The sequence below is a fragment of the Amblyomma americanum genome, chromosome 9, assembly GCF_052857255.1.
Source record: "Amblyomma americanum isolate KBUSLIRL-KWMA chromosome 9, ASM5285725v1, whole genome shotgun sequence".
NCBI classification, from domain to species: Eukaryota; Metazoa; Arthropoda; class Arachnida; order Ixodida; family Ixodidae; genus Amblyomma; species Amblyomma americanum.
This window is the reverse complement of record NC_135505.1, coordinates 4,434,858-4,460,630: the sequence shown is the minus strand read 5'-3', so window position 1 is coordinate 4,460,630 and position 25,773 is coordinate 4,434,858. Positions and strand designations below refer to the sequence as shown.

General features: G+C 45.8%; 1 protein-coding gene across 1 annotated transcript in view; it reads right to left on the bottom strand.

Annotated features, from left to right (window-relative positions):
* Positions 1-25,773, bottom strand: part of RyR (Ryanodine receptor) — a 1,185,515-nt gene that overhangs the window by 307,448 nt on the left and 852,294 nt on the right. The window contains 2 exon segments of the mRNA XM_077638630.1: positions 8,480-8,579; positions 22,895-22,963. Of these exon segments, the coding sequence (XP_077494756.1) occupies positions 8,480-8,579; positions 22,895-22,963 (169 nt within the window).

The following is a 25,773-nucleotide window of genomic DNA, read 5'->3' as shown; positions in this document are numbered from 1 at the left end:
GCCAGCACTGTAAAGACGTTGGACTTGGTTGTTAACACTGCTCTGCATCGTATGGGGACAGCTTTTTGTGAGCGCTGCCTGGATGGCAGAAGAAACAATGCCTCGCTTGATCAATTTGATCAAAATTGATCAAGCGACCTCCTTTGGCCGTCATCCCGTATCATCACAAGTTGTCTCACAATTTAAAGAAGGTTGCAAAAAGAAACAACGTAAACCTTGTCTTTTCAGCCCCGTGCAAATTGTCACGAGTGTGTACACTGCTGACAAAGCAAAAGAAAAAGGTTTGCCCTATTAGACATGTAGAACCACTCACACATTGTGCTACATGTGTCATTTACGAGATTCCCTTGAAGTGTGGACGCGTGTGGAGCGCCCTGTCCTGTCCACTTCTGTTCGTCCTTGTCTTTTTCGCGCTGCATTCTTTTACCAAGACTATTCTAGTGGTTAACTGCTGCAACTCCAACTGTCTGCGTACAGTAGTTAGTCCGTACTTTTGGTAGTAGAAAGTTGTTATAAAGAGAAAACAGCCTGATATTGGGATTATTTAGGCTAGTTTTACGGACAATAAGTTTAATCTGACTAGCCAATAAATCGGAAGAATACGCAATTCAGTGAAAAGTGGAGGGACATGGAAATTGTAATAACTGCTTGTAATGAATCAAACAGCTTGTTATTCAGTGGGTTCAAGAGGTGATTGATGAGTCTGATATATAAGACCCCAGGAGGTAATTCAATAATTGAGATGACAGCGGCTGAAGGCATATTAAAGCGCGACTAGCTTTGGAAGGCTATAGTAGAAACGTGCTTTTATAAGAATACTCAGCCATATGATGTCGTTTGCTTAATTTGTTTATTTTGAGCAGCAAACTTTAAAATGGGGTCAAGCTCTGCACCAAGGAATGTACAAAAGGACGGAATGGTCACAAGGATGCATTTCTTGAGAGTTTATGAAAATTGGAGCTATGCGATCTCTTTTTGCTACGCGAGCTAAATACCATGTACTTCGTCTTAATAATAATAATAATTGGTTTTGGGGGGAAAGGAAATGACGCAGTATCTGTCTCATATATCGTTGGACACCTGAACCGCGCCGTAAGGGAAGGGATAAGGGAGGGAGTGAAAGAAGAAAGGAAGAAAGGGGTGCCGTAGTGGAGGGCTCCGGAATAATTTCGACCACCTGGGGATCTTTAACGTGCACTGACATCGCACAGCACACGGGCGCCTTAGCGTTTTTCCTCCATAAAAACGCAGCCGCCGCGGTCGGGTTCGAACCCGGGAACTCCGGATCTCGTAGTCGAGCGCCCTAACCACTGAGCCACCGCGGCGGGGCAAACTTCGTCTTAGAAGGATTAATTATCAGTTTGTTGTAGCCACATTTTTTACCATACATTGTTATACCATACATTTAAACTAGCCAAGTCTTGGTTCAGTTCAACGGTTAATGCGTTGTTGTTATTGTCTTCTGCGTACTAAACACACTGTGATGACGATTAAAGTCATGAAGATAAATCAACAATGTAAATTAAAGATATAAGAGGACCGAGTATGGAACATTGATGAACTCCTATGTTTACGATCTTTGATTCGGAATGAGCTGAAGAAATAAGCACTACTTGTTCTCGGTTCAATAAATAACTTCTGATAAAATCTAATGCGGGTACAGTTATGCCGTAAGCTGAAAGTTTGCTGAGAAGAATGTCATGTTCAATGGTGTCAAATGCTTTAGTAAGGTCAATAGAAACAGATCCAACAAATTTTCTTCATATATTTCCGTTTTGAATTTCTCTGTAAGTGGTATTAAGGACTATGTAAGGTCTTAATGGAACTTACAGAACCGAAGAGCGATGGCGTAGAGTAATGCGTCCGCCTCGCGCGAAAGAAGATCGGGGTTAGAATTCTGTTGCCACGCATTTCTCCACCGGGTTTGAAAAAATAAAGTAACTTCACGTGACGATGGAATTCCATAAGCAGGCCTGGTGTGCGGCGGGACCTCGGTGCCCAGAACCGACAACGCATTCCTCCGCCAGAGCAGGATTTGGGCACCCTGGCGTAGTACTTGGCCACAACCTTCTATGAACAAACCAATTAACCCCTGGCCCTAAGTTCCCAGCGGCTGCGGAGCAACTGACCATGGCGGCGGTCTGACCTGTGACGCAGCGTAGGATGCTAAAAAACTCTGGCTCCGGACAGGCCGCCATTGGAATCTGAACCTGGCAAAGTTCAACGCTAAAACCTTATCTAGTGAGGCTAGACTAGCAGTGCTGTTCGAGGAACTAGCGGGCATTAAACTGGATGTCATAAAGCTTACGAGGACAGGTGAGGAGAAGATGAATTGAGGAAGTTAGGAGGACAGGTGAGGCGCACATGGTACTAAAGGACGGGCACATACTGTGCTACCGCGGATTAGCGGATAGACGAGAACTAGGGGTGGGATTCTTCATTAATCAATAATAGCTGGCAACGTAGAGGACTTCTAAATCATTAATGAAAGGGTGGCAGCCTTCGCAATTAGGCTTAATAAGAGGTTTGACGATGGTGCGTGCCAACGCGCCTGCATCCAGTCACGATGGCCACTGTTGAAAGCTTCTATGAAGACGTGTAATCGGCGATGAACAAAGTAAAATCACAGTGCACTGTACTGATTGACGATTTCAATTTGACGGTGGGCTAGAAGCAGGCTGGCGACCAGGCGGTAGGCGACTATGGGATAGATTCCAGGAATAGCAGAGGAGAGCTATTACTAGAGTTCGCAGATAGAAATAAGTTACGGGTCATGAATACCTTCTTCCGCAAACCAGAGAACAGGAAGTGATTTGGAATAAACGCAATGATGAGCCTAAAAATGAAATCGACTTAATACTATGCGCTCAACCTGGCTTCTTTCAGGATGTGGGCGTCCTTGGAAAGGTGCGCTGCAGCTGTAGAAGGTGCGCTGTAGACCTTACCATAGGACGGTAAGGTCTCCTATTAGCTTAGACTTGAAGAGGGAACGCAAGAAGCTCGTGAAGAGGAAGTCCTTTAACGAGCTAGCGGTAAGAGGGAAAAAAGAGGAATTCAGGATATCGCTGCTCAACAGATATTCAGCTTTAACTGAAGAACACGATCTTAATGTTCATACAATGAACGATTATCTGGCAGCTATCATTACGGAGTGCGCAGTAAAAATAGGTGGTAGGACGGTTCAACAGGATACCGGCAAGCTATCTCAGGAGACGAAAGATCTGATTAAGAAAACTTCAAAGCATGATGGCGTCCAACCCTACAGAAAGAACAGAACTAGCAGAGCTATCGAAGTTAATAAATAAACGCAAGGTAGCCGCCATAGAGAAGCTTAATTTGGAGAGAAATGAGCATACTTTAAAGAACGGAGGTAGCCTAAAAGTGGTGAAGAGAAAACTATACTCCGTTTCATAAATCATGTGCAACGCTGTGAAAGGTACGGAAGTATTCCGTACGGGAAAATAAACGCAGGCATGTTACTCGGCGCTTGTTCTGTGCCCGAGTGGTCTAAGACACGAGAAAGGTACAGCGTGATGACAGCAGTAAGAGTTCATTTGATCAAGTTCATGACTAATGTGTCATTTAGTAAGCTGCAGACATAAAATTCACTATGTTTCGCTCATAGCAAGGAGCATTGCATTGCTCCTAAGGCATAGCAAGCCTTAGGAGCAATGCAGAGGGGAAAAGCAGCTGGTGAGGATCAGGTGACAGCAGATGTATTGAAGGACGCCGTGTATACGCAATGCCTTATGACCTCGACTTTACCGGAATCTTGGAAGAACTCAAACATAACCTTAATTAATAAGAAACGAGACGCCAAGGATTTGAAAAATTACAGACCGATCAGCTTACTGTCCGTTGCCAACAAGGTATTTACTAAGGTAATCGCTAATAGAGTCAGGGCAGCCTTATACCTTAATCAACCAAATAATCAGGCAGACTTTCGTAAAGAATATTTCACAATAGATCTTATTCACACTATCAATCAGGTGATACAGAAATGTGCAGAATATAACCGACCACTATGTATAGCTTTCATTGATTACGAGAAAGCATTCGACTCAGTGGAAACCTCAGCAGTCATACAGATATTGCGGAATCAGGATGTTGATGAGCCTTATGTCAAAATACTGAAAGGTATATATAACAACTGCACAGCCACCATAGTCCTCCATAAAGTCAGCAATAAAATTACAATAAGGAAGTGCGTCAGGCAAGGAGACACGATTTTCTCCAATGCTATTCACCGCCTGTTTACAGGAGGTATCGCTGCAGTCAGCGCAACATATTTTGTGCATGACTCCTAGGTACATGTCATCGGGCGAGCTACACTTCATGTTTATATAAATTTCAACCAAAAGAACTTTGGAACTAAACCATCTTTCTAACTTCTTTTAAAAAAAGTTTACTTGTTCACATTTCATCAATAACTTTTGTGCCACTGCTCATGGGCAGTATACAGTGTATTTCACGTAACCTGAACCAAGGGTAGTCTGCCAGGCTGTTAATGCATAGTTGATCTCACTGGCCTTGCACTTGCGTTTTATGGTAAAATCTCATTAGTTGAACCCCCATAACTTTTAAAATTTGGATAATTCAAACCAGAAGCATGGTTCTGGGAGACATCCATATAAGTCTACGGCATCAGAAGCTCGTTCAATCGGACGAAGGTCACGTCGAGGTGCGATTATCCATATAGGCCTTCCTGAACCTGAATTACATGAAACAGTGGTGCTTGCACAACTCAGGTGTGCACGCTATGGCAGGCAGAACTATGACTGGAAATCCCTGGGAGCCGAATTTGAGCTACCTATCCTTTCTTACTATCCCTTTCTTTCCCTCTCCCTGTCCTTTTATTGCCGATAGCCGCCGCTCAGGTGCTTTAGACTTCGATGGCAGATGCCGCGGCTAGCTACATCTTTTCCATCCACTGTTACTTCATTAATAATTAGTAAGTAACAACAACAGCCACAATTTAGCTCAGTCGCATAGTTTCGGTTTGCACGCCATCCTGCAGGTGAAATCAGGTGCGCGCATCAGCCAGTTGCGCCATTTTCGAGACTGCTTTGTGCATCATGAGTGCTTTATTTTTATTTTCAGATGTCCTCACAGTGTTCTAATGCCTATACATATTTCCTTCGCTTGCGTTCACGTGCTTCTTCTGTTCTTCCTGTACGCTGACCCATGCTATTCACAGTCCGTGCGGTGAAGGATCCTCAAAACGTGGCTGGGGGATTTCTGAAGAGGCATTACTGCTACGGCATCGCACTGCGAAAGGGCCTTTACAGGTCTGCAGCAATTTTTCGATATTCCCGACAGTGTGAGCAAAGCACTTGACAAAACAGTGAGAAATCTTGTTGTTGCTAGCTAGGTTTTCATTTCCCATGTAGACAACCATCGTTATTCAATAAAATTACAGGCCCTTTGAATGCCGAATTAAAGAAATTTTACTGTACGTGTCTTTCGATATGAAGTGCGCTCGCCGTGATGACCGCACATATTAACATACTCGCTTCAGTCTTCTGTCTTCGTTTTTTGCAACCATGAAAATATGGTGCGCGTTGGAATGCGGTAATTAGAGTAGGTACAGAGTAGACATTAGAAAGGAGTTACTCAAGCAGCCAGACACGTGCAAATGCTGATGGTAGTCTGAGTGAACAGTGGCACGCTTTTACTGCCGTTAAGCAGTGTGCTGCTCTTACAGCGCAAGGGGTCATAGCCATGCATATATCTTTTTGTTGAGCTTTGCCTTGGCGCAGGTCTGGCGCGATCTGTGGCTAAAATGCTCGTCTGGCACAAGATGAAGCAGCAATATGTTCCTGGCTCACGTAGGCGCAATTGGAGCAGCACTGGCACCACTGTAAACATGCGTCTTTATATGCTGAATGTCAACATTTCTTGACAATTCGACAGCGCAATCAATTTCCACGGCCTCTGCACAGGCACCCATCCATGGCGCAAATTGTTAGTGCTGTTCACTCCTTCACAAGTGGTATATTCTTATATTTATAGAGGCGTATTGCTCTGATTTTTATACCACACCATTCCTCGAAGGCCTTTCCAACCAAGGCACTTCTTTTCACCAAAAGGTGCTAAAGCTAAATGGAGCAGCGAAGTAGCTACATAGTGCTGCCCAAACGTGGAGCAGTCGTTGAGGCTTAGCACCTGCTGCTGTGCATGGGGTGGCTGAAGTGAGTGTTTCAAAATTAAAGCAGGGGATTCTAATAATTTGTTGAGCTTAGACCTTTCTTTACTCTTACTATTTCCTTAAAGGTGCACTAAATAGGAATCTGAAGTCATCTTTTTACCGCGGGAACTTGATCTACGCCTTCCGAGCATTCTTAGAATCTTCGAATCTTCCTGTGCGGTCAACCTCCGTATTAAATCGAATTAAATGGCCCGGCTCCTGTCTTTTTTGTAACTTACTTCCGAAAAGAGGAGGAGTTAAACTTTCTACAATCCTGGTCACGGCCCCAGTTAAATTTTTCAAACCCCACTCTGATGGGATGGCCGGACTGGGATTGGTTGGGATGTTCGTCGCGATCGATGAATGACGAGGGCACGTTGGCCGGTGATCGTATACGCGGCGGTTAGCAATACCAAGAGCACTTCGGGTCTTCATACGCTCCTCCGGCGACAAGCTGCCGGTTGGGGCAGCAACTTCCAATTCTTAACAACAAATCTTATTAAAGACGGAATCAAAATTCAAGGCAGGTGAGAAAAGGCAATTAAAAAAAGGCTGTTCAAAAGTGGCTGAGACCGAGACTCGGCGCGCTCCTCCAAATTCTTTGTGTGCAGTAGGTTTTAGGCCCTTCGATAATTGGGCGGAGCCTTGCTATTCCAGATCTCCCCCGATATCGGCAATAGCAGTACAACGGCTCAGCCCATACAAACGGGCAAAGCCAAGGGGTCCGAATCTGTGGAGCTCCCAGACCTCCTCAAAAGAGCAGGGCGCGCGGTTTCGCGTACACAGCTCAATACATGTGGAACCCCTCGAGGCTCCATCGGGGCGCCCATGCATCGTCTCTGCTGTCTCCGCTGACAGTAAAAGGAACTTCCTCAGCAGGAATAGGCCGCCGGCCCGTTGCGACTCTGACAAGACAGTTTGGTGTCCCACTCCCCATTTCCCACGGCCTTAGGCAGCGTCTGAAGCGCGCGACGCGCTGTCATTGTTCTAACCACTCGTACACGACCGGCCAGCAGGTGACGAGACGGTGAGGAGCCATCTGCACGTGGTGGTGGCCTGTGCAGCGCGACGAGCCGACGCCAGAGCCGAACGAATTAGAGCGGGCATCGTGCCTCTCAGTAAACTCCCCTCTACTTCCCACCCACGGAGACGACAGCTCCTGCAAAAAAAAGGGGGAATGACCCACCGGTGCCATGGGCTTCAAACTTAACAGGAGGAGTCAGCTAAATCGTGCAGTTCATTTCAGCCGTTCGCGTGGCAGCTTCGCTTTACATTTATTTTGCTTTTTTTCGGTTTCCGTGAATGACTAGTTTCAGCGGAAGACTACATAGCAGCAAATTAGGCTTATAATAAACTGCACATCTCCAACCAAAAATGTTAACTTTAACCCAACGTTTCGAAGCCGACTCGGCTCCTTCATCAGGGGTGACTGAGGGCAGTAGCTAGCGCCTTTTAAGTATGGAGGGGAGGGGCAAATTAGACCCACGGAAATAAAAATACGCTTGGACTGATTGCCTTCGCCGATCGATAAGTATCACTCCGCCGAGGGCAGAGTCTACAAGCAGCCACGCGGTGGCCGTGAGGCACTCCACGCGTTGGCTGACTCCTCCTCCTTCTGGAGGTGAGTATAAAAAAAGTCGGGAGTCGAGACGTTTCATTCGATTTAATAGGGAAATCGGCCGCGCAGGACAATAGTTCAGTGTTTCTAAGAATGTTCGGAGAGTGCAGATTGAGTTTCCGTGGTAAAAAGACGAGCTCAGAATTATCTTCGGTGCACCTTTAAAAAACTGCAACAGCTACCCTCCTCACCAGCAGCAGGTTTTGCTTATTGCCTTGGCCGCCAGGGGTTGCTGCAACAATTTTACTGTCTCGAAATCTGGGCTCAAAACGTAAGCATCCGTCCAAAAACCAAAACCAGACAAACTTTTCTCATTTCATAAAGATGTTTTCAAACATTGTTAGCTGTACATATTTTTTATTTGCATTTACTTTTTTGAGGCTGGACAGCACTGCGATCACAGGTTCTCAAAAGCTGCACCTTTGGGCTGCACAGGTCTCGGACGGGCGCCTTCACCTCCGACGCCCTTAGCGGAGAAGGTGCAACATTTGTGCCGTGTAGCTGCACTCCTTACGCCTTTGAACACAGGGACGCGGCTCTCAAAGGCATTCGCGGCGCCCATGGGACAGGGGCCTTACTGTATTTGCTAAGCAGGGTTTCACTGAATCACGTATTGTATGGCACACAGCATGGAGAAGCAGAGCATGAGGGCAGGCAGACGACTCCCCTCTGACCTTTGCAGGCGGAGATGTAGAGGAGAGCCATCTCGGCGACCCCCCGGCTGGCCAGCCGTGCCTGCTGGAACAGCAGCCGCTGCTTCTCCAGCTCTTGCTCCTGGGCATCATGCATGCAAAGGAAGGCACAGAAGCCATTAATCCTGGAACAACGATGCTTCCCATGAAATGCGGCATCAAGCAGGGTGCCTCTACGGCCCTACATTTCCGGTGGTATAGCTTAAAATGCAACCCAAGGGCGGATGAGAATGTAGGAAGCTGCAAATGGATCTAAGGGAGGCCATGCGGTGAAGCACTTTTCTAAAGTTTTAACCTTGCTCTTTGAAAAACAGTGCACACTTTGCATTAGTGGCAGCAGTAAACCGATGCTCGCACAACTGCACATAATAATAAAAAAAATACATCAGAGCCCCCACAAACAAAGTGCCGATTAAATCGCAAAGTGTGACATTTAACGTCCCAAAGCGACCCACGGGCTATGAGTGACATCATAGTGGAGGGCTCCAGATTATTTTTCCTTGCACTGACATTGTGCAGCATGCAGGTGTTTTTAAGCTCTACCCCATCGAAATATGGCCGCCACAGCTGGGATCGAACCTGCGACCTTTGGATCAGCAGCCGAGCGCCAAAACCACAGAGTCACTGTGGCAGGGCAAAGAACTAATTAAAGGATAAAAAGATGCTTTGTATATCCTGAGAGGGAAGAAACAAATGGGATATATTAGCATACATGCAACCAACTAAAACGGTTTTACAGCTTAAAGGTGCTCAGCATGACTGACGTTTTCAAAGAATTTAACTTGGAATGAGCATGTACAGTACCTTGCATAGAAAGTATCATAAGCTGTTGGCGTGGTACAGAATGTGGCACATACTACCGGTAGAAATTGAACTGTTACTTTATATTGCACTAGTATTTTCGCTTCTGCTGCAAAAGTGAGCAGTCCAGTGCATAGCTAATGTAACTTATTCTCGTCGCACTTGGGCTCTGGTTTTGAATTATGATGCTCTCCAAGTGTTTAATTAGTATAATTACAGGTTAATGTTACACTATTGAACTTTTTTGAAAATCAGCACCAGTATCAGCCTTGCTTGCAAAACTATAGGAAAATCTTTGACAGCGACTGATGCAACATAGATAAAAATGGTACATCCCTACACCCAGGGTGCACAACAATAAACAAAATATGCCATTTTATTCATTAAGATCACTACAGCGTGTTTTGAGTCACCTAGACAGTCCAACAAGTGTATTAGTCGTTTCATCCGCGAAAAATGTTTCCAGACCGGAATGTTGTATTTTACTTATATTTTTCTTGTTACATGCTATGGAGTAATATGCTACTTTTTGTCTCACATACACTCCTTGTGCCCTCTGACCTTTGCAGGCGGAGATGTAGAGGAGAGCAATCTCGGTGACCCCCCGACTGGACAGCCGTACCTGCTGGAACAACAGCCGCTGCTTCCCCAGCTCTTGTTCCTGCGCATCATGCATGCAAAACGAAGGCACAGAAGCCATTAAGCCTGGAACAACGGTGCGTCCCATGAAAAGCTTAATGGCTCTTCTGTGCCTTCCTTTCTATGCATGACGCGCAGGAGCAAGAGCTGGAGAAGCAGCGGCTGCTGTTCCAGCAGGTACGGCTGTCCAGTCGGGGAAGGGGGGGGGGGTCGTCGACATTGCTCTCTCCTACATCTCGGCCCGGAAAGGTCAGAGGGCACAATGAGTGTGAGACAAAAAGTAGCATACTACTTCAAAACATGTAACAAGAAAAACAGAACTAAAACAAAACGTTCAGGGTTGGAAACATTTTTCGCGGCAGAAACGACTTATACGCTTGTTTGACTATCTAGGTGCCTCAAAACACGCTATGGTCATCTTATTTATTAAAATAAAATATTTTGATGTGGTGGCGCCCCGACGTGTTGTGAGTGGCAATATAACCTTCTGTCTATGTTTTTCTTCTCGTTTCTGCAACCTTCAATAATTGTTATCTGGTCACGGAAATACTTTTCAGCCCCCGGGGTCACAAGTGACCTTTTGCACACAGAATCCTAATTTGTGAAATAAACCTCAATTTCGACGTCCGTGGTGTCTACTCTCTTTGTCTGTGTGCTTCTGTACGCTGGAAGCATGAATCTGTACGCTGGAATGATGAATTATACGAATATTGTGTCCGTTTCTCGCATTGTATAGTGCATTCTAATGGATTGATCTTTTTTGGTGATGCTGCCATTGCCTTCAACTCTACCGTACTGCCATTGTTGCTAGGTGCTAACGCCTTAGCAATACGGTTCCTGCAGCTTGCAGCCCTGGTTTCCTTCTTTGTAAAAATAAAAGATAAACTGAACTGAAAGGTATGCAAACTGAATGGCATCAAGAATGGTGAAAAATGAACCAATGCAAAACAACAGTAACATATACTCATACCCATTTTCAATCTAGGATTTGAACAAAGTTGTTCAAAACCATCCTCAGATGTAAGAACAAAGGAAGTGCTGTTAACCTCACAAAGCAGCCTAATGTGGATGCCACACACTTACCTTCAGTCGTCGAAATTTTTGCTACGAAATCAGCATTGGCGGCATGCAAGAGAGAAGTGTTAGGTGGCAGGTTAGTCAAAAGAAGCACAGTTAGCCTCGCAAACAGCAGAAAAGCTTCCTAAACCTGCATGCCTGAAAATGTTCAGCTCCTGTCCCAGTTAAATGCTAAAGCTGTGCATAACCATACGCTGGTGCCGCATCTAGAAAATACAGCGCACTGCCACGCTCGAAATACAGGTACCCCCCCCCCCCCTGCACACACACACACACACACACACACACACACACACACTATTCGCTGCCTAAAAAGAAGCACATTCCAAGTATAAGTTGCTGCATACCCCCGTCCCACACCTCGTCACCATTGCCGTTGCCCTAAATTATCTAGTTTCCTCTCAGATGACATTGTGGTGCGCACAGCACGCCACAGTAAACGCAAAACGGCACAACAGCTAGGCCAGCTGTCGGAGGCAAACGAAGTACGAAGGCGGTAAAACGGACTCGATTCTGCCTTTTACACACGCGTGAAGCCTGGCCTCTGACTAGCTCAGTAAGCGGAAAACTGAACTGCCAACGGTCTAGCAGGTTTGGATTCCAGTGCAATGCATGCTCCAGAGGTTACTGGAAGTTTTCTTTATGCTATCTGCCGCTCATCGGGCAAAGTAACTACTAGTGCGAGCTAGCCGGGTAAACAGTGTGCTGTTAAAGTTTTCATCAAAGGAACTGATTCGAACATGATGTACACATGGAGCTCCATGCATGTTGCCATGAACGGGCAATGACATAGGGCACATACAAGCTGCGACTTGGTCTAAATGACATTAGATGCTGTAAATTGGTTGGCTTTGACTGCAGTTCAACACTTCAATTTCATCTTTAAGCAGCGCGAAACACAGGACGTCCTCTGTTTCGTGCTGCTTAAAGATGAATCGATTCTAACTTACCCAGTTTTCTGTTCTCGTTAATCTCAATTTTAGGTCATAGCTCTCGTAAAAAGACATCGACTATGTGGGGACTTAGTCCCGCAGCTTCCACTCATGGTTTGATTTCCCGCGGTGCACCCTCCCACGGTATCGCCTCGGCCCACGGCGCCACGTGACTTTACCTGGTCAGTTACCCTAACTAAGAAGGGAGGGCGCCACGGATGTCGTGATTGCTGCGCGCGCGCACAGGAGCGCGCAATCTCTTCGGCTGGGGAACGTCGTCGAGAGCGGACGTATCGCCCGCGGCGCTCCGCTCTCCGCCCGCGGGGCGAGGCCTCGTGGGGAGGACCGTTCTCTCGCATCTAATTCTGTCCGGCCTCAGAGTATCTCCTTCCCTAGCGTGGGTGAACATTCGCTCGTAACCTTGCTGGTGAGTCGGACGACCTCGACTCATTACCGTGTTAGTTGCTAGCTGGTGTTGTAGCAATAAATGCCTGTTTGTGTCAGCCCTCAGAGCAAGGCCTGCCGTGGGCGGCGTGCGCTCGGTAGTGTACGCGATCACGGGGTGGGGCCTGGCAGTTTTGAACTGTGTCAGCGTCGGTAAAACGGAAAAACGTAATTACCTCCCAAATAAAAACCCCACATCTGGCCCGAATCATATGCTGCAAAAGAAGGTAAATCCTCCCGGTGGCACCTAATGTTATGCAGCCACACCTAACCTCTCAAACTGACTCCAGTATTTTAAGACCATGCGAGGTGCCTCTGCTTACTGCTTTGCTCTGCACGCAAGGAAATACTCTAACTTCGCACAAAGCAGCACCATTTTTAGCATAACTAAACACTTACTACCCAACTTGTAAGCAGGCAAATACTTGCTACCAATGTCTATTATTACTTGTAGCAGGAATAAATACCGTATTTACTTGCATAATTTGCACACCCTTAATTGATCACCCAATTTTGTAAAAAATTCTTTTACTCGCACATTTTACGCACCCAGCTGCCCGAGACCACAAGCATGCAAGCGAGATTACGCAAGTTAGACTTGGATGGCCCAAGGTTCCACAAAAGCTTGTCTGGTGAGGCATGGTATTGATAAAAGTTGAAGGTCACTGGCCTTTTTAAGCTTGTCCCACCACAGCAAAAGCCTCGACTATCGGCCCCTTTACGGGAATGGGTCAGCGCCAGCCATATATGGTCTTACAGGATACACAAGCCTGGTGTTCCCATTAGGCTGATTATTGACTTCACAAGGTCACCGCTTTACCGGCTATCGGGCTACCTCCCAAGTGTTGAGCCCTCTAGCTGGAACTGCTTCGGCGCGCATCAGGAACACGGCCAAGTTTGTAGATAAACTAAAAAGCGCTGCTCTCGCCAGTGTCTTTTGACCTAACGTCGCTCTTCACCAGTGTGCAAGTGGATTTGGCAGTCACAGTCGTGCGAAGAAGCCCTGCAGAAAGATAACAGTGTTCCCAACCGCACACCCTTTGACATCCTAGAACTCTACGACCTACTGCGGTTTTGCCTCGGCAACACATACTTCTTGTATGGCAGCAAATTCCACAAGCAGACGCACGGTAAAGCCATAAGTGCTTCAATTTCTGTCACAACAGCTAACTTAGTGCTGGAATCCCGGGAACCAAAAGTACTTTGAACATTCCAACTGCAACCAAAAGTCTGTACCCGTGAGTAGGTGATTGCTTTTGCATCATGAAAAAACGGGACCTGCAGCGATTCGTGAACAGCCTGAATCCCAAAAATCGGCACATACACTCCACAGTTCCAATGGAGAAGGACGGTTGTTTGCCTTCCTTTTATGTACTGCCTCATCGGTTTACGAACGTTCACAACTTCACAGTCTACCAGAAGCCTACTTACATCGGTCGTAATCTGGATTTTATTGTAACCATACTCTCGCCCACAAGTTATCAGTTTCATCTTCGCTAATGACATGTACCACACATGTATGCACTGATGAACGTAAAGCGCAGAGCGAGCCAAAGGCGGTCCACCGTGAGCTTGCCGGCAACGGCGAACCAAGGCGTTTTCTGCCACGAGCCTAGAAGCATGTGCGAGCCCCAAAACCAGATAAGGATACATTCGAAACCAAAGCAACAATCCCCTATTTTTCCGGAGTGAGCGAAGCACTAGCACACGTATTTACGAAGTACAATCTGCGTGTCGCTCATATCCCTCAAGCAAACTTCGAAGCAAGTTAATTAACCTGAAGGTTCGCTTGTGTGACGATAGTATCCTGGAGTGGTATACAGCATTTCATGCGCTGATTGCAACGATGCTTACATAGGCAAAATTGGCAAGTTTTCACAAAGCCTGCAAGAGCCCGAACATGACATGGCGAACGGCAATGAAGCATCGAACGCTGCTGCTGAACACGCTGAAACACATCATCGTAATATCGACTGGGACCATGCCGCCGTCTTAGCTAAAGATAAGAATGTGTCATCAAGGCTGCTACTGGAATCATTGATCATTCAGACAACCACTAACACTATGAATAGGACAAATGGAAATCTGCCTGCAGTTTACTTACGCTCATTACGTCACACACTACATGCTTAAAGGACGACCGAATCTTGGCCACCTCAGTGAACAAGGAACCCGTAGGGGTCCCTAAAACTCAATCATAGCCTCGACACGGTGAGTGACTTCCAACTTCATCAAGACAGACTTGGGGGGGGGGGGGGGGATCAGCGCGGCTGTATCGCTGTCTGTGGCTGCGAAAGGTGCGAGGTGTGCGGGTACAAATTGCCCGCTGTTTACCTGGCTCGCTTGTGTTGGTGGTTGCTTTACGAAAAGAACGGGTGTGCGTGCACACCCGAATCCGAGTTTAGTCAAGCGTTTGCTATTCGCTTTGCCGCTAGTAAGTCAGGCCGCACACGGAAGGCTATGCCTCTCAGTGCTGGCTTCGCGATTGTATTTCTGCATGTTTACTGATTTGAGCTGCGCATGCACAGTGATGCTACTCCACAGGGAAATACATAAGGTAAGGTAAAGTAAGGAACGTAATGTCTTTGTCAGAAATATACAGCCCGAGGAGGTTGCTTCCCTGCACATCTGATAGTCTTAAGTTTGGCACGGTTGAATACTTACGCTGCTCCTGCCTTCGGGAGATAAGTGACCATGAATATGCAAGAGGAGCCGCACTGTAGGGTTCACAACCAGAACGCTTGGGCTGTATGCTTTTGACAAAGACTGTACATAAGGCCGGGGCAGAAGGACGTATGCGTCTTATATTTGGAGTCAAATGTTTTTGCCCAGCGAGAACCATGGGTTGAGGGGTTAACGTATAGGCTGCAATATACAGCATATTTTGCCGTTATGACCTTTGTAGAGTTATATTAGGAAGTGTTCACAAAGTTTCGTGTAATTTGCGGACTTTTCAAAGCCTTAATTAAAAAAACAGCTCAAATTATGCGAGCAAATAGTTAAGTTATTTGCAGTTATTTAAAAGAACCTTCAAAAATGAACAATCTGCTTTTGTTTCACCAGTATACAGCTATCTACAGCACTATTAATGTGACATGTGCTACGTCTAAAGGCACGCTTCTTTTACTGACCATAACAATGCACAAGCAATTCTTAATACTATCTCTCTCACACATGTGAATTGAAGCTCATCTGAAAAGCCAGAATGTAAAATAAGTACAATTCTTCAACCATACAACTAAAAATGCAAATAACCCAAATTTGAAGACAGTGCTCTGTGGTTTCGTCCCTGTCTTAAAATTTCACTGTTTGCATTTTAGGTGTCATGATTTACCAACTTGCCCGATCAGCCACGCTTGTAAACTACCATACAATGCACACGTCGTACACAGCCACTACATATTTTAGAGAAAGCGGACTGGTATGATAAACTGCGGGAAAGGGCTCGGGAGGTTTGGCCACCTTCAAATAAACATTGACCTGTTAACGGACCAACAGCTGACCAAAAAGAGTTATGAGGCTATGGTGGAAATGAAAAGAGCCCGCCTCACAGTGTTAAAACTGAGCACTGTAGTAATAAACAAGCACGAATGTATAATTTTATTTTGGCGCAGAAAATCACAAATCCCATAAAACAAGCTGATGCTACTTCTCGTGGTGAGGTGCATCCCACAATGTGACCTCACCTCAGTAAAATATTGCATATGCATGTGTTGTCAAGTCTATAAGTTTGCTTTTTTTCTCAAGTCTTTGTCGTATTTTATAATAGTTAGCGCTCCTTTAGTAACTAGATGGCGCCACATTGTATAGCACTTCGTTGATGCACTAACCATGGTCCACTAAAACTGTCATCGACGAGGTGTACGTGAGTGTGCCGCCACTACTAGGGGCACGGAAGCTCGTGTGAACGTTACGTTTACCACAGCTATCTAATTATTGCCAGGTGGCTGAATCTATCTCAGATTCCAGTTACACCTCTGCCGGTGTGCAATCCGCCTTCTTCACAAGGCCGCTCTGCACATGCGCGCCTCTTCTCCTCCAGCTCCACTGGTTGAACATGAAAACAGCCAGCTCCTACGATGCATGCGCAGTTCATGTTAGTGACGGGCGCATGCGACAGATGGTGGCAGCTGTCCAGTACGGACTTGCCATTCCCAGGCTTATCTCCCTTCCTGTGGAACCAGACTGCGTCTGCGTCTCCCATGTGCATTTGTTATCAACCATTAGCAGAAGAATTCTCGTCACTCCCCAGAGGGCATCACATCTTGTGAAAAAAGCGCATTGGTACCGCGCTCATGATCATGATTTCCAACATAGAGGCACATAAAAACAGAAAAATCCACTGACAAAAAAATGGAAGCATTTTCACGTAGTTAAACCGAGTATGACGTGCGAAAGCACTTGAGACAACACCGCCTCAAAGGCAACCGCATGCAAAATCTTGCCATCAGCCGTTATTGGGAGCCGCGCGTAAGGGACTGGGAGGGAGAGTGGGGTGCCGATTTCGGACGTTGATGGGGAAGCAGGGCAAGGCGTCCGGCACTGGCCTCCATAAAAGGTCAAAGGTTGAGGCTTCACACATACCCCTGTTTGTTCAGGTTTGCTAGTGAAGCAGTGCTTTTCGCACTAAAAATTCGCACAGACACTTAAGACTGTTTGCATGTGGGAAGTATGCGAAAGCATTACTGTCCCTGGGTGCATTATTTACGCATAATGTTTCTATGCGCATTGAATTTCATTGAATCCTTACCGAATAATAACTTCCTCGCGATTTGTGGATGGTGATTACACTCGCTTGTGAGACCGGGAACTGAGTTCTTTTCAGCATGATGTGAGAGTCGCCTTTCCCTTTGAGGTGGCACACACACGTGCACGACGCCAGCTGGAACGCTATACGACGAATGGTTGTATCACAGTTTTGATACGAAGGTAAGGAAAGGCGTACAATCGAAGGTTCACATGTCATCGGTTCAAGTCGTTTTTGCAAGCTAGCCTCCAACTTGAATAGTTTATGTAAGCTATACGCAAGAAAAAATTGTATGACATTGCCTGGAATGCCGTAGAACAAATCGTGGCGTGAAAATTTTGGTAAGGATGCCCGGAAAACTAGCGCCACATGGACGGAGGCCACTGTAAGATATATACGAACGACATGCATAGGATTATCTGAAGTGGCGGTACTTGGCTTGCTGTATGCGTCATATGACCGCTCGATGACATCCACCTATTTTTCTCGTAATTTCTCAGATTTTCTGTACCATCTGCGAGTACACAGACTCACATGCAAGCACATATGCACGCACACCACCGGCTTTTCGGTAATGGGTCTAGTAATCCTTTCTCATTAAGGTTTGTGGTAAAAATTCCGTACAACGTTTCCTACAAAATCATCGTCGAATTGGGAACTTTCTATAATAAGTTTTCTATTGTACAGACAAACAGTTATCATCATCACCAGCCTGACTACACCCACTGCAGGGCAAAGGCCTCTCCCATGTCTCTGCAATTAACCCTGTCATTTGCCAGCTGTAGCTACCGTAACCCCGCAAAAGTCGTATTCTCATCCGATTACCAAACTTTCTGCCGCCCCCCGCTACGCTTGCCTTCTCTTGAGCCCACCCCGTTACCCTTGAGGACCAGCGCTTATCTTGCCTTCGCAGTACATGCCCAAGCCCATTTCTTCCTCTTGATTTCGACTAGGATGTCATAAACCCGCTTTTGTTCCCTCACCCACCCTGCCCGCTTCTGGTCTCTTAACGTTACACCTATCATTTTTCTTTCCATAGCTCGCTGCGTTCTCCCTACCTTAAGCTGAACCCTTTTCTTAAGCCTCCAGGTTTCTGCTCCGTAGGTGAGTGCCGGTAAGATACAGCTGTTGTACTTGGTGGGAACAGCCGAAAAAAACCAAAACGCAGACACAGAAAGGAACACACAGAACGTAGACGAGGCTGACTGTCAACTAAAATTATTATTGGAAAATCCGCGCTTTTTGTTTCCTTGTCAAAAAGATCTTGCTTTTATCTCCTGTGGGGTTCGTTCAAGAAGGAAATTTCTTTTCTTGATAGAAAGATGGATGGTGTGCTGACGCACCGCTGTCCTGTTTCCCGTATCGCCAATGCCTCAATGATCTCACGTGTCAATTTGTCTGCATACCTTTTCATGACTTGAACTTCATGCAACTTGGGCTCACACTTGCGCACTTGTTTGCCTTTTTTGTTTTCTTTAAAATCTCTGCAATGCAGGGCTAGATTGCTGCTTGAGGCACCTGATAGCGATGATGCATGTTCCCTTTCATAGAATACAAGAATCTGTGAAAGAAAATAGCGTCACACGGATTTTTCGTTATGTTGATGATTTCTTGGTTCTGTGCAGAACAGAGGATTCAACAGACTTTGAGCGACTCAAGGATAGCGTACTGGAGACCTTTCGCAAAACCTGCCCAGAGTTGAAATTCACCCACGAGCTGCCAGCCAAGGATTCGCTGCAATTCCTGGACTTACGCCTTGAATTCCAACCCGGACACTTATGTTGGAGGTACGAGCCTAGGGCGAAGAAACAGTTTCTCCCTTTTTCATCAAGCCATTCAAAGACCGTGAAAAGGGCAATATCGAGTGCCGCGCTCTTTTCAGCTCTGAAGAAATCGTGTGAGCATCAGATGGAGACAAGTTTTCGGCGGCAGATCGAAAGGCTAAAAAATGCGGACTATCCCGTTCTGATGCTTAGCAGCGTAGCTGAAAGCTTGCTGCGGAAAGTGAAAGGAGTGCAAGAAAGGAAAGGTGGACATGAAGAAGGCATTGAAAGGGAGAAATTAGCTGTGGTTCCGTATGTTCATGGATTGACCCACAACCTCATGAAGATTGGCAAGAGGCACGGGGTCCGGGTTGTTTGCTCTGCACCGAACAAGGCAATGAGCATGTGTGCTCCAGTCAACAGGCAAAAGAAGCAGCAATGCCAGATCGCACACCGAACAAGATTCAGCGAGTGTGTTAAAGGTGTGGTTTATAATATCCCTCTGGCCTGTGGAAAACAATATATAGGACAGACGGGAAGGTGCCTTAATGATAGGATAAGGGAACATGCATCATCGCTATCAGGTGCCCCAAGCAGCAATCTAGCCCTGCATTGCAGAGATTGTAAAGAAAACAAAAAAGGCAAACAAGTGCGCAAGTGTGAGCCCAAGTTGCATGAAGTTCAAGTCATGAAAAGGTATGCAGACAAATTGACACGTGAGATCATTGAGGCATTGGCGATACGGGAAACAGGACAGCGGTGCGTCAGCACACCATCCATCTTCCTATCAAGAAAAGAAATTTCCTTCTTAAACGAACCCCACGGGAGATAAAAGCAAGATCTTTTTGACAAGGAAACAAAAAGCGCGGATTTTCCAATAATAATTTTAGTTGAAAGTCAGCCTCGTCTACGTTCTGTGTGTTCCTTTCTGTGTCTGCGTTTTGGTTTTTTTCGGCTGTTCCCACCAAGAAGAATGAACCAACTAGCTCAGTTTTCTACTCTTTTAGCTGTTGTACACTTTTCTCTTGAGGGAAATTGGTAAACTGCCATTTGTGATCTGAGAGACCCTGGAATATGCGCTCAACTCAATTCTTATTCTTTTAGTTATGTCCCTCTCGGTCGGGAAAAAGAGGTGGGTTCTCAAAAATCTGTTTTTGGTGTCTTGAAGTGAATCCTTATTTGGTGTAGCGAAATTCTGTAAACTAGTCTTTTCATTGAGCTTAAAACTGATATGAAACTACCGACAAAAGGATCGTCCTACAACAGAGGCGACACATGCACCAGAACACACAGACATAAAAACAGACAGAACGCAAAGTGATTGGCAGGAACTTACTAGAAGACCCTGACATGCATCCAGAGGCAGAGAGAAGAGGAAGAAATATTAGTGAAAACAAGCCGATCAGCACTCCTTGTGGGACAAGCACGCAGAGAAATGTCAATTTGATTAAAATTGAGTGCTATCATTCAGGCATTTGCAACAGAAAAAAAAGCAGCCAAATTGAATATTTGTGAAAATCAGCAGGCTTACACTAAGAAAGATTCTAACATGGATTCTAGAAGACTTGCTTTTAAGAATGTCATAACTGCAAAACAAATTGCATGGTGAGGGCTTAAATTGTGAGGAAATGAGCCGGTTTCTCACAGTAGAGGAGTCATTAACAGGATAAGTGAGAAATTTCTCATTCAACATGTGCAGCAATATTGTGCCCAAGCCAGAGTTCTATGCAGACCAAGTCCCTAAAATACAAAGGCCTTTCATGCGAATAAGCTGTGCTAACGCATGAATGCAAGAAAGCAGGCTGATGTAGGGATCCAAAGTGTCATAACTACGGTTGAGCCCACTTATAACAAATCTGACGGTCGCGTGGACTGCATTCGTTATATTTGAAGTTCGTAGTAAGTGGACTTCCCGTGTCAGAGTCACACCGCGTACGAAGTCAGTGTGTGCAAGTCTGTTATGCTCGTCTGTTTATTCAAACTAGACCTTATTATGGTGCTTTCTAAGCTCTCCAGATCAGTCGCACACCCCTCGCCGATAGCGCTGCTACCCACACAGATCCATAACAGCGCGACAGACGGGACAGAGAAGAGAGGACACAACGCAGAGCGCTCTGTGTTGTGTCCTCTCTTCTCTGTCCCGTCTGTCGCGCTCTTGTGAATCTTCGTGAGCATCAACTCGCCCAACAAATGGTAGCGGCTACCTACACGCTGTTTTAGGGAGGCGATATAACTAATCGTGGCGAAAGCCTCCTTGGCAGCTGGTGGTAGGTCAGCTTCCTCGTCATCGCCTTTATTATTTTCCTGGCAATTAGAGTTCGTGGTTATAATGTAGTAACATTTTCGCCAGTGAATGGATCTCCAATGTCTGCATTATCCCCAGCAACATCAGGTCGATTTAGGTGTGCATCGACGATGCGTTACCACTAGTCTATAAATGCGTCCGATAAAATGGCTGTTTTACAGCGTCCTCAATCGTTAATGAAATTATAAATTCTGTCTTATGGAAGCAATTGTGGTCGCTATGCAGTCATTTCCATCCACGCGAATTTATTCCTCGGTCGGGAGGGGGGGGGGGAGTTACCCGAAATGGGATGTCGGCATGTGGTCAGTCAATTGCTCTCAGTATGCACTGGTGACGTGGTGCCGATAAGGTATCTCAAGCCCATTTATTAGGTCAATGTGAGATGGCAGGTCTGGCTTGTTGCGCTCTGTGGCAGAAGTGCGTGGTATTTTCAATTATCACACTTCGCGTTATCACACTTTCAATTTTGTTGAAATCCTGAGGAAGTACGCCCCTTTCACAAATGCAATGCGCCTATGAATGTCATGTGAGTTTGATTTCCCGTATAGGACCCATCCTGTATGGGTCCGTATAAGACACGAAGCGTCATTTTTATTTTTGGACTTGGCCAGTAACCCGATCTTCATGTTAAAGGGTCTGATTTCATGTGAAAGCAGAAGTTTTGCATGAACACGGCACCAAAATTAAAAAGGAAAATTGCTCTTTCAGGAAAGCAAATGGTGCCTGTAACTGTCTCGCATATCACTCCCCCCCCCTCCCCCCCCCCCCCCCCCCCCACACACACACACACACCTGGAACACCCCCCAACCCCGCCGCCGTGGCTGTAACGGAAGGGAAAAATGAGAGAGTGAAAGAAGAAATGAAGAAAGAGGTGCTGTAGTGGGGGTTTCCCCGCATAGTTTGGACCACATGGAGTCTTTAACATGCACTGACATCACACAGCACAACCGGCGCCTTTTTGCATTACGCCTCCATCATAACGCCAGAGTCCAGAGTCCACGACACCAGAATCCCAGAGACAACACAGAGTCCAGGCGCCAGATTTGTGCTGCTGCTTCCTTGTACTCGTGCTGCCGTGCTGCAAGTGTTCGCCCTTTTCCCTTCCCTAGCCTTCACTGTATTTTTACAGTCTTTCCTTGCTCAACGACCCCTCCCCCCCCCCCCCTATTTTTACGTTCATAGCCAAATTTTACTTTTTTTGTCGCGTGATTTCCCTCACGACCCCAAAGACATTAAGAAGTTCGCTTCTCCTCGCCACTTCCGAAGCGGTCTCAAAAGCAGCATTTTATTGTCTTTGGTACGCATTTAACGCCGAATGTCGGTCTCGCGCGTGCCGCGTTGTCATCATTCCATAAGAAGTACGTTGCCATGGCGATGCTCTTTATTATAGGCATTTTTTATTCTTTACTATAACAAAAAAAATTCAGTCGTCTATGGTAGGGGAAATGGGACCACAGTTTCACTTTTTCTACATCAGAGCTTTTACTTTATCCGAGTTTACTATAGACAGGTTCTACTGTACTTTGGAAACAGGTGTGCTGGCCAGTAGCAGCTGATGTTTTAACACCATGGATCAGATGGTAGAGACATAAGCAGAGCACTTGCAGTGCTACAAGTAGCAAATACCAATAATTCGCAACGTTATGAGGAGGAAAGGCCGTGATTAAAAAAAAGAACAGTTGCCTCACATGTATGGAGGGCCCAGAATCCTCGTCACCCTCCTCCTCCTCTTCCTCCTCCTCAGCTCCCCCACAGCTCTGGAAAAGAAAAAAACAAGTTGTTGCAGCCACTTTACCGGCACTGACATTCCTCTGTTCAACCTTCGTTCTGCCCTCAAGTGAAGGGTACTTAAAGCACATGCCAGGGCTTGTTGGTAGTTCACAATCAACTTGAACAGCACACAAAAGAACTTCATTAAAGCATCTTTTGGTGAGACTTGGTGCATATTGATCTTGTACACCACAGCCCGTAAGAAACACGACACAAAACACAAGAACTGCCCAGTGGTTTTAATGGCAGAAGTCCGCCCCTCATATAAGCCAAAGTGTTGCGCGAGAAAGATGGATAAACTGCTGATGACAAACGAAGGAGCAGAACGGATGCGCAGGCAAGCAGTTGCGTAGTCCGCTTAACAAGATTTTCTTGAGTTTTTCATTTCATTTTGTCAAGCAATCAGCCAATCTCCGCTGAAAACATAGATAAAGACAGGGTGCTTAAAACTTCACTGCCAAATTCCCTTATGTGATAGGATTCTAAACTAATCTTTGCCATTTTGTCAGCATTCTTGCCAAGATTCTTTGTGCCTTCGAATCGGGCCACACTTCCTTTGCATTTCCGGTTGTCGGTTAGCATTTGTGTGCGTGTCGTCTTTCTTGCGGTCTCTGTCTATTTGTGTGAAAACCTTTTTAGAAGCACATAAAATACAAGGAAGGCATCAAGGGGGGCTTGTTGGCTGTACATTTTGATGGAATGACCACGCTACGCTAAGAAAGAGACTAGAAAACAAAACGAAGTACACAGGATAACCACGCACTGAAAACTAAGGTTTATTCTGGGAAGAGGGCATATAAATACGTTCGTGCATATGCTCATTCCCATAAAAAAAGCAATTCTTGCCGCTGGCTGTGTCACAACTGTACATACCTTCGTTTCTTGATTGGTTTTATCTCCTGACTTGTTAGCATCACCGCGGCTGTGCTTACGCACTTGCCTTCACTGGCCTCCCATATCTCAAAGGCTTCCTTCATTTCCCTTTCCTTCTTGTCTCTTGCATGACCTAAGGTGGTAGTCCCTTTCAAATCAAGGTGTCCACTTGTGCTTCTGGCAATGGGGCAGCGTTCCAGGATTAGTTATTTAGCTAGTCTATTAATGGGCTCTTTTCACTGGTGACAAGACATCAGCCTGATTGGCCGATGTGACTCATGCCGCATGAGAAGGGAATTGCATACACAATACCAGTATCACACACCATAAATATTTCTTGGTGTGCAATTCCACATGTGTTAGTAACTTGCTTAATATCTTCATTCATTTGATGGCTAAGACTCATTAATTTTCGGGGTGCTGTAAACACGAGGGGAACATCACAACTACTGGCTACTTTCTTTAAGGCGTGTGAAACATTGTGTACATATGGAAATGACAACCAGTCCAGTAGCCTGCTCTGCATTCTTTTTTTGCGTTATTTTGTTACCAAGTAGCTGCTGTAGGTTTTTTCGCCACAGCTGTTATAAACGCGTCAGGGTACCCACTCGTTCTTAGCCTCCAGCATAAAGAGAGCATAAAGAGAGGAAAATTTGTTGCGGAAAAAGGCACGCGAAGCGATTTGTAAAATTCATGACAAGAGTGGTTTACAAAGCACCATTGACATGTGGAAAGACCTATATAGGCCAGACAAAGCCCTGCTTAAGTGATCGCGCAGGTGAGCAGTAGCGTTCATTCGGCGTTAAGAAGAGCAGGACAAATTTGATTAAACATTGCAGAGACTGGAATTGTCGTCCATGTCTTCATGAGATAAATATTCTTGGCATGGCAGTATTGCCAATGCACGCGAAATTTTGGAAGCATTTTTGTAAAGAACTATTGCAGTTCTGTAAGTGATGCGTCAGGGGGCTTTACATTAAAGAGTTGGCATTTTTTAGCTGTGTCTCTAGAGTATGATGTGTGCACACGTGTATCAGGGCTCGTCGTGAATACACCTTGCTCACATGTGCAGGTTTTTCCTATATTTAGGGGCTTGGCCTCTGAATAAATCAGATGATAGTTTGTGCTCGTCCTGCGCTGTTTTTCAATTTTGTGTTGCGGTTGAATGGGCCTCTTTGTTGTGTAAAGTTTGTTTTGTTTGTGAACCTTTGGCTCCGACACATACTCTGCCTTGGGACCGGCGAAAGCTGGGCACGAAACGACCGCCCCTCCTTGTCACATCTGGCTGAGCTTGCCATGTTGAGTTAAGGGCCTCCCTTTTGAGACCGAGAAAGAAAGTCTGCGAGTGCATGGACAGTTGCGCGAAGGTGACAGACACAGAACAAGAATTACAGGGTGACAGCAGCACTTGTTTGAGAACATAACAGCACAGGGTATGGGACAGAAAGAGCAGACACAAATGAAGCCTCCCGTCCATGCGCTGTTCTGTTCTCAATTCGTCACTATGCACCAACTGGCCCAAGTTTGCCCTTTGCAGCACTTGTGTCACCCTGTACTTGTTCACCCGTGCCTTTCCTGCACTGCTCACTTGCATCACTTCTAAAGCAAACGTGTCTGCATATTTCCAACTGTGCGCTACGACACAAAAATACCGATGATACAATAAAGAGATGTGCACGTTGAACTTTAGCAACAACCATAATAAACAAGATGCAGAACAAAATATTAGTTCCTGCTTTAGTTCTGTCAGCACATTGTTCTCTTTAGAGTGAAGTCTGTGAGCAAATGACTGCATAGCACAAAAAATGCTTTTCAATTTAATTCATTTGTCCTTGCTTTTATCATACCAGCAAAAAAACGAAGCCAGACAAGGTTCTAAGAATGAGATTTTTTGCAGCGACACCTGTTGAGGGCGTTTCACAGT